The 13,477-nt window shown below is 37.9% G+C and overlaps 1 protein-coding gene across 3 annotated transcripts in view; it reads right to left on the reverse strand.

Annotated features, from left to right (window-relative positions):
• lnx1 (ligand of numb-protein X 1) overlaps positions 1–13,477 on the reverse strand; it is a 282,952-nt gene that overhangs the window by 121,565 nt on the left and 147,910 nt on the right. Inside the window, exon 1 of one of the 3 annotated variants that reach the window (XM_028802224.2) lies at positions 1,971–2,419. The exons of the other annotated variants lie outside the window; for them this stretch is intronic. Coding sequence (XP_028658057.2) covers positions 1,971–2,062 — 92 coding nt within the window. The 5' untranslated portion in view covers positions 2,063–2,419. Of the gene's footprint in view, positions 1–1,970; positions 2,420–13,477 lie in introns of those variants that run through there. 3 annotated transcript variants of the gene reach the window in all.

Raw genomic sequence — 13,477 nt, forward strand, 5'->3', positions numbered from 1 at the left:
CAAGGAGACATTATAATATTTATTAATATACTTGCATTACATGTAACAGGTTTTTATTATTTTTAGCTTCTGAAGCCATTTCAAAATAGGACCGAACTATTAAAAAAGAGTCAAATTTAGCTCATATGTTATAAAAAGATCATTAAAAACAATCACAACTATTTAAAAAGGCAAGTTTACTGTATCTCCTAAATACATATTGCAACACAGAACAAGCAAACAAATGAATATTTCAGTTCAGAAATTCAGTTTCAATACGCACGTCTGCATCAATAAAAATATGCAGATAAATATCAACAAACATATATTTCTATGCACTTAAATATATACATATCAAGCTACATATACAGTGCATTTATTATGCATATTTCACTACCAAAACGGTACAGTTTGACAAAAATATAAAGAGATGAGGCAAAAGCACTTAAAACAAACACCAGACATAGATAAATAGGAATGAAAAAGAACTGCAAGTGATAGATACATAGGAAAGATGATATATAAGAAGTGGATAGATAAAAGGCAATATATGAGTTAGGAGACATCTAAGAAATGCACTATATAAGAGACAGATAGTTCTTAAAACTCATTATATACAGTACTTACATATATATATATATATATATATATATATATATATATATATACACACACACACACAGACACACACATATATATATATATATATATAAACAAATATTAAATGAATTATATAAGAAATAGGGGACAAATAAAGTTCTATCCATCTATAGACACTATGCAGGAAATAGAGGCATAAGATAGGAAAGGTGCAGTATAATATAGTAATGAAAAAGTACTGTACTGTACTGGAGACAGACATAAAAAGGCACAACATAAGAGATAATACATTAATTAAAGGCATCATATAAGAGATAGATGCATATGAAAGGTGGTATATGATACATAGATAGAAAGTAGTGCATATAATAACTGTCCACCTATCTCATATTTTGCTAATATGCATTCTATTTTGCTGAGTGATGGACAGATATTAAAAGGTACTGTAATAAGAGATGATAAAAAACCAATGAGTAAGAGATCCTAAGGGCATTATGTAAGAAACCGAAGACGTGCAAGGTGCTATATAATAGATAGTAATGAAAAGGCACTGTACACGAGACATAGGTATATGAAAGGCAATGCATTACAGACAGACATTAAATAAAGGCACTACATTGGAGACAGATATATCTGAATGTTGCTATATAGGATAGCTACGTAAAGTGCCATATATAATAGATAGTTGCATTCTATTGAAAATCAAAGAGATACATATGAAAAGTTCTCTATTAGATAGCTACGAAGAGCTGTTCATGAGAGCTAGACACATTTAACTGTCACCGTCACATACAGTATATGTATCCTCATGCACAACTGTACGCATCTAGTAGTTAACATACATTCTACGAAGCCTTTTCAATCGCTGCCGGTTACAATTAACCTTATAGGGTGACCACTTCTACTAGCCCTGTCCTAATATTAACTCCAGATCATTTGAATGTTTTCAGCCCCACCGAATGAACTGCAGAAGCAGCTCCTGGTTTCGCATGCACCTGCCGAACCCCTTCCTCGTATTTCCTTCGCGGGATCGTCCAAGTGCACGCAATAAATAAATTCTAACTGTACGCAGCATCTTTCCCGTGCTCGTTTGTACAGCGAGCGCATTGTGAAGCGGCTCTCTATGAAAAAGGCTGACAGATGAGAAGCTGCCGGCCAAGCACAGCGGCTTCTTCTAACCAGAGCCATGTAATATCCCAAATTACACCACTGCCGTCGTAAAGCACACATTAGCATCCAGGTATCTCTCCGGCTCGCCATTCATCACTGGTTCTGTAGCCGGTAACAAAGACACAAGATGAACCGATAGCATGTATTGCCGTCCTTGCTAGAGTAGTTCCGCTCATTAAAAAGCACATGCAAAAGAGTAAGAGAGCAGGTGGAGTACTTACAGTTCTGAATACAGGAAGTGCAGATTACCCACATTGTCCGTGTAGTTAGCCGGACTTAGCCAGGGTAAGACCAATAATAAGAGAGCCTTCATGGTAATGGGCTCCTGGCACAATACTGGTGTGTCTCTATTCTGGTTTCCCTCTTTCTCGTCAGGACTCAGAAATGTTATTCTTGAGTCCTGGGCGTTTAGTTTCCCCCCTTTTTTGCTTTATAATTCTCTTTCCATTTTACTCAGAAGAAAAGGCAAAAAATAAATAAACAAATAGTCACACTAAACAAAAAACAAAACAAGGAGGCACATTTGGAATCTGATTTAGCTCTCTTAAACTAATCTACGCTGAACATCACTGAACTGTAAGAGGATTAGCTGATCTGACTTCAGATGGGCGGACGGACGTGATCGTTTAGGGCAAGCATACGATGGCTGGCGAGACAGTGACTTATATTGTAGCTCAGCAAAGCAGTGTGAGGTAGAGAGAGAGAGAGAAAGAGAGACAGAGAGAGAGAGAGAGAGAGCGCGCGCTAACCAATGTGTACGCACAGAAGGGTGTTTGGGCATCGAGGCGCCTTTTGACAGGGCTGTCATTGGCTAACATGTCTCCTCGGGTACAACTGCTCACTTTGAACAGCTTTTGAATGGCTGAGTTGTCAGATAACACCTTCTGTCTGGGCAGTGAGATCAATAATCCTCACTTACTATTGTTGGGAGGCTCCCTATACTGAAGACTTGGTCTTGCTTCTCACAAGGTAAAAATCCCTGGGCAGTGTGACTCATGATTCATTGGAGAAAGATGTGATTCTCTTTTCCCCCTCAGTGAGTGATGCTGTTCCCTTTATGACCACGAGCATCACAGTCTAAAATATTTATTCTCCGTTTACTGTCAATAAAACTTGAAACACCTGCAAATAAAAAGGATGCTTTTATAGCTATAGATCATCAAGACTGGTAAGTCGTAGAATGAGGGGAGTAGGGGAGCATCTTTATTTGCTCTTTTGGGACCCTTAACATGCTTTGTGTGTTCTGTTTATTTAGCTTTTGGCAGATCAGCAAATTAAACAAATTATGCTGGTACTATTGATGCAGAGTAGGCACTTCCTCAAGTGGACAGCTTTCAAGTAAAGGCATTCAGATAAAAGGGATGACAAAATCATATTTAAATATACTGCTTCTGCTCTAAAGTAATGCTAATTTTAAAAGCCAAGATGGACAGCAGACATGAACATACAGTGACATTTCCTTGTGGGGACTTAAGGTAAAGATTATCATTGGGGGGAAAAAAATCACCAGACCAAAATAAATGCACATACATTGTCAGTAAAAGAACACAGATGTCTTAATATGAAGTAATGGCAAACTAAACATGTGCAAAGTGCAGATAAGGTAATTATAAATATTAATAATAACAATAGGACAGCACACTGGCACAGTTGTAGCGCTGCTGCCTCGCAGTAAGGACAAAAGGGTTCATGTCCTGTGTCCTCCCTGCGTGGAGTGTACATGTTCTCCTGACATCTGAATGGGCTTCCTCCGGGTGCTTCAGTTTCCTCCCATAGTCCATAGACATGCAGGTTAGGTGGATTGGTGGTACTAAAGTGGCACTAGTGTGTGTGTGTGTGTGTTTGCCCTGAGATGCACTGGCATTCTGTCCAGGGTTTGTTCTCGCCTTATGCAAGCTGGGATAGGCTCCAGCATCCTGTTCAGGACTAAGTGGGTTAGACAATGACTGCGTTAATAATAATAATAAATATTGTAAACAGGTGCTTTAAAGCAAATGCAAAATAAAAATTTATGAATGTAAGAATAAATTAAAGAACACAATTATCTCTGGAGCTATGTATGTTATAAATTATATCACTTAAACTTAACAATTTTAAAAGAAATTTAAGGACTGGCATAACATTGTTCAGGATAGCTGAGGTATGCGTGTTTTTTGAGGGTGGCTGTACTTATTGTAGAAATTCACCTGAATGACAGTGCTATAAAATACATTAAGTAGTTGCCCTTATTACCTTTTATTATTATATTACTGACCCCATCACTGATTGCAGCTATTAAACGATTCGGGATATAAACACAATCAAATCCTGAGACATATTCCTTGTTGACTTAATATGGCTATGGAGCTATGCTTGGTTGGTAAGATTAATTAGAAAATTATTGTGAGATTACAGTACCTTCAGGCTGAATGCACAATGTTTTCCTTAAAACCTTTCTGACCACTACAGAACCTGGTGATGATCATCCTGGTAATGTCTATAATGTCTAACAGCACCATTATGCATATGAAGAAAAGAAAATACAGGGAGCTAAGTACAAGCAGGTAGTTAACAGCCTGCAGGCTAACTTTGCACATCCTACAATCTAGCATAGTGACTTTAGATAGATAGATAGATAGATAGATAGATAGATAGATAGATAGATAGATAGATAGATAGATAGATAGATAGATAGATAGATAGATAGATAGATACTTTATTAATCCCAAGGGGAAATCCACAATAAATTCAAATTTATGTGGCTTTCATTTGTGCTAACAGTGATACTGATGCCATCACACTGTGGTGATAAAAACATGATTTACGCAATGACCTCTGTATTAATTTACCTCACCTCTTCTTCTTTTTTTGGTATTGAGTGACTGATGGCCTTTATCTTTTCATTTTGGAGTATTCCTCGACAAACCTTTGGCCACCTGTTGCCACTTCAAATGCAATGTATTTTGTTGGTGGTGTTAGGGGGTTGGTCACATCGAACTAACCTAACAGTGGTGCCATCAAGTTCTCATGAATTAGTTTCTCTTGTTACAATAGGATGGAAGATAAGAGAAAAGTAAAAGCAATAAAAGTTGAAACTCAGAATGCTGAAAAGCACAACATTTAAAATTTGTTACTGTTAAAAAAGGAGCAGTATTGATTTAAGGGGACCACAATGTATCACAGCTGGCCCAAAAACAAACGTTCATGAGGTACATGCTGCATTTTGTTATGATGACCTGATGTGAGACAGGTCTTAGTGGGATTTTGGTGTGATAGAAAATGACCAAGAGATGAAGGGAATGAACAGGAGCAGACAGAAATGTTAAAGCAATAGTTTGTAAGCCAAAAGAAGCTGTCAGAACCAAATGTCAAAGCCAAAACACAAATCCAAAGTCTTCAAACTAACTTTTTCTATTTGCCCTTAGCTACCATTAATCTTCATTGTTGCTTTGCACACTCCCCCACCATAACCTGTCATCTATGGGGTAGGAGCGAAAGCTTTAGATTCATCAAAAATTTTGATCTCCTGTTTTTCGACAGATCTCAACGTTTTAGGGTCCCCTGATGCTGAAAACATTGATATCTCAATAATGGGTGTGTGTCTGTCTGTGTGTGTCTGTTTGTCACAGTTTCTCGAGGACAAATCTGGAGCTAAAATGGTTGGACAGAACACCAAACTCGAAACTTAAGCCTGTATTGAGATGATGATGTGCTGAACAGTTTTTGACCCAAAGAGAAACAGGCACTCTAGAGGAGCCCTTAACTACTGTAATTTTGAAATTAATTATGAATTCTTCTTGTCAAATACTATCATAATGACCTATTTTATGACCAGAAAGATCAGCATCACAGCGGTAAATAATTACTGAAATTTCATAGAATAGTTTGGGTAACTTGATTCCTAGGGCGCAAAGCCTACTGACGCTCACATCCAGATTTTTTGTTAAAGGAATCAATCTGGTGCTTGGGTGACAGAAGCTTTGTGCCACCATCTTATTTAGTTGGGGGGAGAGGACATAATACATCACATAATTTCTGTATCTCATGACTGGCAAAAGGCACAGTAACTGAAAACAACATGCAATGATTGACACAGTGGCCATTCTAAAATAAGAAGCTTAATGGCTTCATTAGAATAATGATAAAATGTACTGACTGAATGGGAGCAATAGCAGAATTTATTTAGAAAAGGAATTTTTAGTAGACAAAAACCAACAATGGCTGTGTTGTAACTAGGAAGTCAAAAAATAAACAACGAAGGTTCAATAGGTGAAACAAAATTCATAGTCAAATTGAGGGCCGGAATGTGAAAACCAAAATGTAACACACATAACCAGAGCCAAAACATTAATTGTAATTGTAGTCAAGAAACAGAACTAGAACAGCAAAGAAATGAATGTTTAAATGTTTGTGTTGAAACCCAATATATACATATTTGCAAAAATGCAAAAAAATGAGACACAGTCATTACTTATTTCTGCTAAAATAAGGCTTTCTTCTAGAGACGAAAATCGTAAAGTCAGAACTAGAAATCATATTTAGGTAGCAGTCATAAATTAGGCAGATTAATGGGATAATATTTAAGTAAACATGCCTTCAAGAGGCAACTGAACAGCCAGTTGGCCTACTCATATCATTTAATTTCTAAACCAATTCAATCCATGGTCATGAGGACAATCTGTACTCAAAGTATAAAATTTCAGTTCATCCCTTAGAGAGTTTTAGTATTTGCCACAATGGCAATACCTGAAGTGAGAAACAATATCAATGTCCAGAAGCAAAAGAAAATTCTAAAGATTTATTGAATGAGCAGAATTATAAACTACAGTTAAATAATATCTTATTTGTCCACTGGCAGGTGCCTAAACGGACATGTACATCATGTCAGGGACACAATCTGCATTGGTGAAATCTGTGACACTCTCAGCTCACAAGGTATTCCAGTCTTACAGCTTCTGAAATAGACCAAACAAATCAAATGCATAGAAAGCTCGTAACTCACATGCGACTGGTTCTCAGTCAGCAGTCTACTGTACAGTTAACTTCGCTCTTATACTTGGAATACCAACTGTACACACAACCAAAATATAGTGGTGCAATGAAAAAGGAGCACTGGGCAATCTGACAAAGCCATCAAGTTCTTAAACAAATTATATCATATTATTAGCATTCACACAATCAACATAACATTTTTCCCCTTTATCATATATGTGAAATGATAAAAAGCAATAGCGCATTAGTTTTCCTGAATAGAATTCTTCTGATATTGTACTGTATTGCATTTGTCAGGTCTAGTTGCCAAGGTTATCTTATACATTGAATCAGCTGTCTGCTCCTGCTAGCATGTTATTGTTATACTGTAGAATGACGCATGTTGACTAGCACAGACAAGTAAGAATTTCACTGAAGTCTGAACATGTGACAATAATGAACTTACCGTATAAAGCCTATAAACCTTTGTTGAGTGCATAAATACGCTCAAAGTATTTTAAACTAAACAGGAAGACTGTTTCCATCAATTTGTTTGTGTGACCTGTAAAATAAAAGTGGCAAATTATTGATCAAAGCTGCAGTATATCTTCCCTTTTTTCCCCATTTGCTATAACCTTGAGCAGCTAATTAATGGCATATATCTTTTAGTATGTCTAGAGTGTTGAACACAAAGCTTTTTCTGGAAGCTGCCACACTTACCTAAGCAGGCATGTACTGTTCTTTTATCAATCATCTTTTAAAAATGGTGCAAGTCATTCCTTCAGCTGTTTATGCATTTTGTAAACCTGCATAATTTAATTCAAGATAAGGCCTATCTGGACAGCATTGACCGCAAGGCAGGAATCAACCTTGAGCAGGACACCATTTTAGATGTCGCACACATACACTTGGGAGGCAGTCGATGGGCTTGACTAAATGTGTTGTTATGCCGGACTAAGGGTTGGCAGTGTGCACTAATGCCTTTTATCCTTCCTCTACTGACCCACAGAAGGAAAACCTGCTTAACGTCACTTCCGGTTCCTCCACAGACTCCACTTCTGGTTCTGGCTTAACAGCCCTCCCATGCACTGCTAATCCTGACCTCACGTCCAGATGCAGCTCCACAGACCCGCCTCTTCCTCCCTACCCGCTATAAAGACACCATTCTCCCCTGATGTTATCTTAGTGATGTGTTGGACTGCGTCTAATGAGACTACTCATTTGTGTTTATTTAATCGCAGCTGAGCATATTTTTCAAATATATACGGGGTGGATCCCCAAACTTTTTTTTTGCCTCTGTTGTTTGTTTCGTTACAATTATGCATTCATGCACAAAATCACACACATACTGACACATGCCACAAAATATTAGAGTACTCAGATTATTTTATGGTGCAATTTGAAATTTAAACATGAGGAAACAAAGGAAACTCCACACAGATGAATACCAGAATCCACACATTCATGGAGAGAACATGCAAACTCCAAATGCAGCACTCCTCAGGGTCTTTGCATAAATGAGATAACATACAAGTTCCATGTACAAGACTCCCCATAATGCATGTCTATTGCTTTTTTTTATCCTGATAATTTAATGTTTCTTGTGCAGATCTGTTGTTGCTGAAACAGCAGATCAACTAACTGCTGAACTATAGCATGCAGTATTTACAAGGCCTCAAAACTCGGGAAAACAGGAATGAAAAATGGATGGATGATTGAAAAACCATCTACAAAACAGCAGAAACTCAGCAATTATTGACAAACTTAATCCATGTAAAATGACTGTAGTCTGCATTATGGGATCAGCAGAGCTGTGCCTGTTATTTACTAACTAGCACATGCATAACAAGACGTTGATGCACTTATTTTTAAAATATATAGGCTCAATCTAATTTTAACACCATTTTTAGCTATTTAGTAATTGCTACTTATCCTTTCCAGAACATATCTTTTTGATACCTCACATTCTTCTTCTTTCAGCTGCTCCCGTTAGGGGTCGCCACAGCGGATCATCTTCTTCCATATCTTTTTTCCTCTGCATCTTGTTCTGTTACACCCATCACCTGCATGTCCTCTTTCACCACATCCATAAACCTTCTCTTAGGCCTTCCTCTTTTTCTCTTGCCTGGCAGCTCTATCCTTAGCATGCTTCTCCCAATATACCCAGCCTCTCTCCTCTGCACATGTCCAAACAAACGCAATCTCGCCTCTCTGACTTTGTCTCCCAACCGTCCAACTTGAGCTGACCCGCTAATGTACACGTTCCTAACATATGGCAGCAATATTTCAACTTCACTGTATATGCTAGAAGTAAAACTTGTATGTTTCAAAACTATGGTGTAACAACAATGCATAAGCTTACTGTACCCATGGTATTTATGCATAAGAACATATCAACAAGGACAACTAAAAAGAAAATGTGAGCAGAGTAATTCATCTGTATAGTAGCAGGCAGGCTCCATGGCTGAGCTTCAGCAGGGTGCACTCCATATTGACACAGACACATGGTAAATGATTCATAGTTGTAGGCAACTACGCTCCTGCTACCTCTGCTCAGTCAGAAAAAGCTTCAAACAAATCTAACAGCATTCTGCCCTATGAAGGTATGTACCCAAGGACAAGCACTCACAAGTTGAGACCCCTGACGTGATTTCATATTTTATCTACCAGCCATATACGGTTTGTCATACTTCACGAGAGCAACGCAGCAGAAAGCACTACTTCCTTTATGGATAAGGTATAACAACAGTAAATCACAATGAAAAACAATCAGATTGGCAGGGTTAGATAGTTTGTCTCACATAATAAAATTAAAGTACCTTCTAATGCAGATCCCTCAATGGAAAGCCATCTCACAGAAAGACAAGACAGACATGAATTTAAGTAAATACAGGCAGTCTGAGAAAACATGAATGATTCGTTATATGTGCACATTTCAAACATTCATCCCTCTGTTAAGAAACCTTGCAAGTTCATTCAGGCATCCTCAAGCACAAGGCAAGGACCAAACCTGAATGACATACAAGTCAAATACAAAACACACTCACTCAGAAGAAAATGCATTTTGGCAAATCTTAAAAAATGATGGTATTAAGAGAGAAAAAAGCACTATTCACGTTCAAGCACTTTTAGCTCACTGAGTAATTACAGGACATCTTGGACCAGGCAAGAACTATCCCTGGATGGGTCACCAGCTCATTACAGGGCACATTCATGCTCACACTCTTTATCAAGGCACCAGAGAGGGGGCACTGGTGACATGTTATATGTTGGTTGAAAATGTAATTAAAAACTGCACTCTGTACACATGACAATACAACTACGTCTACGACAAAACACTCTCTCATACTGGGGTGATGTGGAGTGGAAGTACAATCCTTAATTTGACAGATTATTTTGAAAAAGTATAGAAAGATTGACTTAATGGAGTTGGCCCTGCTGCCACATGTAGCCATCTACAGTGTAACCTGCTAGCTACCATAAGTTTAATGGCGACTGCAAATTATGTTAATATGGATAGAGCCCATTTCAGAGTATGTCTTATTTTAAATAACATCCTAATTAGAGTCAATTCCAATTTTGGGCTCAGTGTTGATTCTTATGATCATCAGTATTAGTTTGAATATAACAGATAGTATACAATCTAGTGTCTCCTTTAGGGTGATTTTGCAGGGAATAGATGTTAAAGAAGCAGGGACCTGTTTCACTGAGCGCTGAATATTTTACTGAAACAAAATTCCAACACGGTGGCGCAGTGGTAGCGCTGCTGCCTCGCAGTTAGGAGACCCGGGTTCGCTTCCCAGGTCCTCCCTGCGTGGAGTTTGCATGTTCTCCCCGTGTCTGTGTGGGCTTCCTCCCACAGTCCAAAGACATACAGGTTAGGTGGATTGGCGATTCTAAATTGGCCCTAGTGTGTGCTTGGTGTGTGGGTGTGTTTGTGTGTGTCCTGCGGTGGGTTGGCACCCTGCCCGGGATTGGTTCCTGCCTTGTGCCCTGTGTTGGCTGGGATTGGCTCCAGCAGACCCCCGTGACCCTGTGTTTCAGCGGGTTGGAAAATGGATGGATGGATGGAAATTCCAACCAGAATTCAGTCAAAAAAATGAAAGAAAAATGAACCCCAGAATAAGTACCCTAAGTTTAATTTTTGTCTTCAAGTCATTCCTTAATTTTTGGATGCTGCTGAATGAAGGCAACCTTATAATCATGGCTGCCATGATGTTACCAGTCATACTGCACAACTTCATAACAACGAAACACAATAAATGGCGGTGCCATTGAAAAATGGTGATAAAGTGATGATACTAAATAATAAGATATGATGAACAATCTTCAAAAATGAAGCAAAAGGAATGAAACACATCAAGAAGATGAAATTAAATTTCTTTGCACACTTTTATTTCACTAAGTGGGCTAAGAAATTAAGTAGATGGGTTTACTTTCTTTAAATGAATCCAAAGCAACTGATTTGATGTCACACTTTCTCATCTACAACTGTCTGATAACCACAGCATTTTTGTCTCCACTAGATGATGTTCCATGCTAGGCTGTTGCCACACATGAGGTAAAGTGGCTATGACCTTCAATCATAAAACAATTCTTTTTGCTTGATTATGACGTGATATGTCAGTTCAACACTTGACTGACCAGGAAAATGTGAGCCCTACAAAGAAGAATCCTCCACCAGCAGACTGACTTCTCTGAGGACTGCAGCAAGATGACCTACCCGATACAGCTTGTGCTACATCCAGGGTTGGTGCCACCATTAAGGTGAATTAGGCATTTGCCTAGGGAGCAGATCATGGGATGGAGAATGCAGCCACATATGGATGCTCTAATAAGCTTGGCCTAGGGCATAAAATAACCTAGCACCTGCACTGGCTACAGCCAATTCTAACCATACTTTTCTTCTTATGATATGCCCTTGCAGGCAGATGATGCCTTTATGTGCTTAGGGAACATATTAACATTACAGAAGATGAGATTGCTCTTTAAAAATGACAAAAAAGCAACCAATATGAGACTTTTATAAAGAACAGGTAATAGGTCTCTGCAGACGAGACAAAAATGAACAAGTGTGCTTCCGGCTGTCATGGTTTGACTCTGTTTAATTTTTTGTAGTTAATTCCTGGCCTCCTAAAATTGTTGAGCTATCATTTAGGGTGTTTCTGAGGTCAAGGAATTGATTGAATGCATTAATTTATTTTTTTGATGAGTTTTTATAAACTTTTGTTTTTTTTTTTTAATCTTTTGTCCCACTATGCCATATTGCTTTTGCATAAATGCTGCCATTTTTGTCACGCAGTTGCTAGGCTTAATGATCTGAGGTACACATCGTGTGAAGCCAATTGCCAATATCAGGATAAAGTTTGGTGTTGCGTATTACTGAATTATCTCAGTATACAGCTGTCTTCTAAGAACTTTGTATGCAGCTTCTTATATTAGTTTGATCTTTGAATTTTGACTGTTCTTGGCAATCTGACTTTGATTCTTGTCTCACATTTGGCTAATGAATTAGTTGTCTTTTTAGCTCTCACTACGTCCCACATGACATAGATTTTTGCCTCATGTTTTGGGCTCTGTTTAAATATTAATTTAATTTCCTTACTCACTGGTATCGATTTTGCTTGTTTTTCTGACTCCTTATCCCCTGAGCTTTAATTAAAATCCATCAGTAATAACTGCTCATTTTCATGCAATCATTACACCAGCAAACGCTGCATATGTGAATATTTAAAAAAAAAAAAATCCCAAATCTTTCTCTCAGGTTAAGGTTGTGGATGACTTAGTGTTAGTTTTTTAACTTATAATCTATCATTAGTGTTATGATCTTTAAGGGGATTTCTGTAAGATATAGTTATTCAGTTTTTTATATCTTGGAAGAGTCTGGGCAAATTAAATTCTTAAGTTTTCAGAATATTTTTAACATCTTTTTGATAATGAAATTGTGGTACAGTTTTGGGCTAGAGTTGCATGTCCTTTGTCATTGTTGACAATGATGTCTGTTGCTGTTCCTATGACCCATGGCAACAGTGCATGTGACATCATAATTGCCAGGATTATTTAGGATGGCAGTGTGGGTTTACAGTTGTCCAAGCTTCTGCACAAACTAATAAATTAATTTCTGAAGAGTTAGACAGACAGAGAGGACAAAGAGTGTTTTTACATAGTTTAATGACGTCTTGAGTTTTGTTTTGCCTATTGGGTTTTTGTCAATTTGTCATCCTGGTTCAGATGCAAGTTTGTTTCATAGCCACTTGTATTACTAGTCTTTTGGGTGCTTTCATTTCCTAGTCCTTATGCAACATCAAAAAATACATGAGTTCAATATTAACAGCATTAGCATAGGCATGAAGTGATCAGGATGTTTAAAAAAAAAAAAAAAAAAAAAAATATATATATATATATATATATATATATATATATATATATATATATATATATATATATATATATATATAGGTAGGGGCAAGGTCAGGAAGAGGATTTGGGTCTCAGTACAAGAGAGAGGTGGAGAGAGGTGAGAGGTTAGGAGCAAACACTGATACAGTGCATTCACGTACCCATCACATGACAAATCAACTCAGGATCCCAGATTAAGACCCGAGTGCAGCCATGTGGCGGGTGACACCTCAGCACCACACTAGTTCAGATGGGACGGAACAGTATGAGTTTTTTTTTATGGTGGTTGGAGTACCAATTCTGACACCAACCCCCAGGTTTTTCCCTGCAGTTTGGAGGGCCTACATGCAGGGATGGATGCAGATTAATGTCATACCCT

Source organism: Erpetoichthys calabaricus, chromosome 5 (genome assembly GCF_900747795.2).
Source record: "Erpetoichthys calabaricus chromosome 5, fErpCal1.3, whole genome shotgun sequence".
Lineage (NCBI taxonomy): Eukaryota > Metazoa > Chordata > Cladistia > Polypteriformes > Polypteridae > Erpetoichthys > Erpetoichthys calabaricus.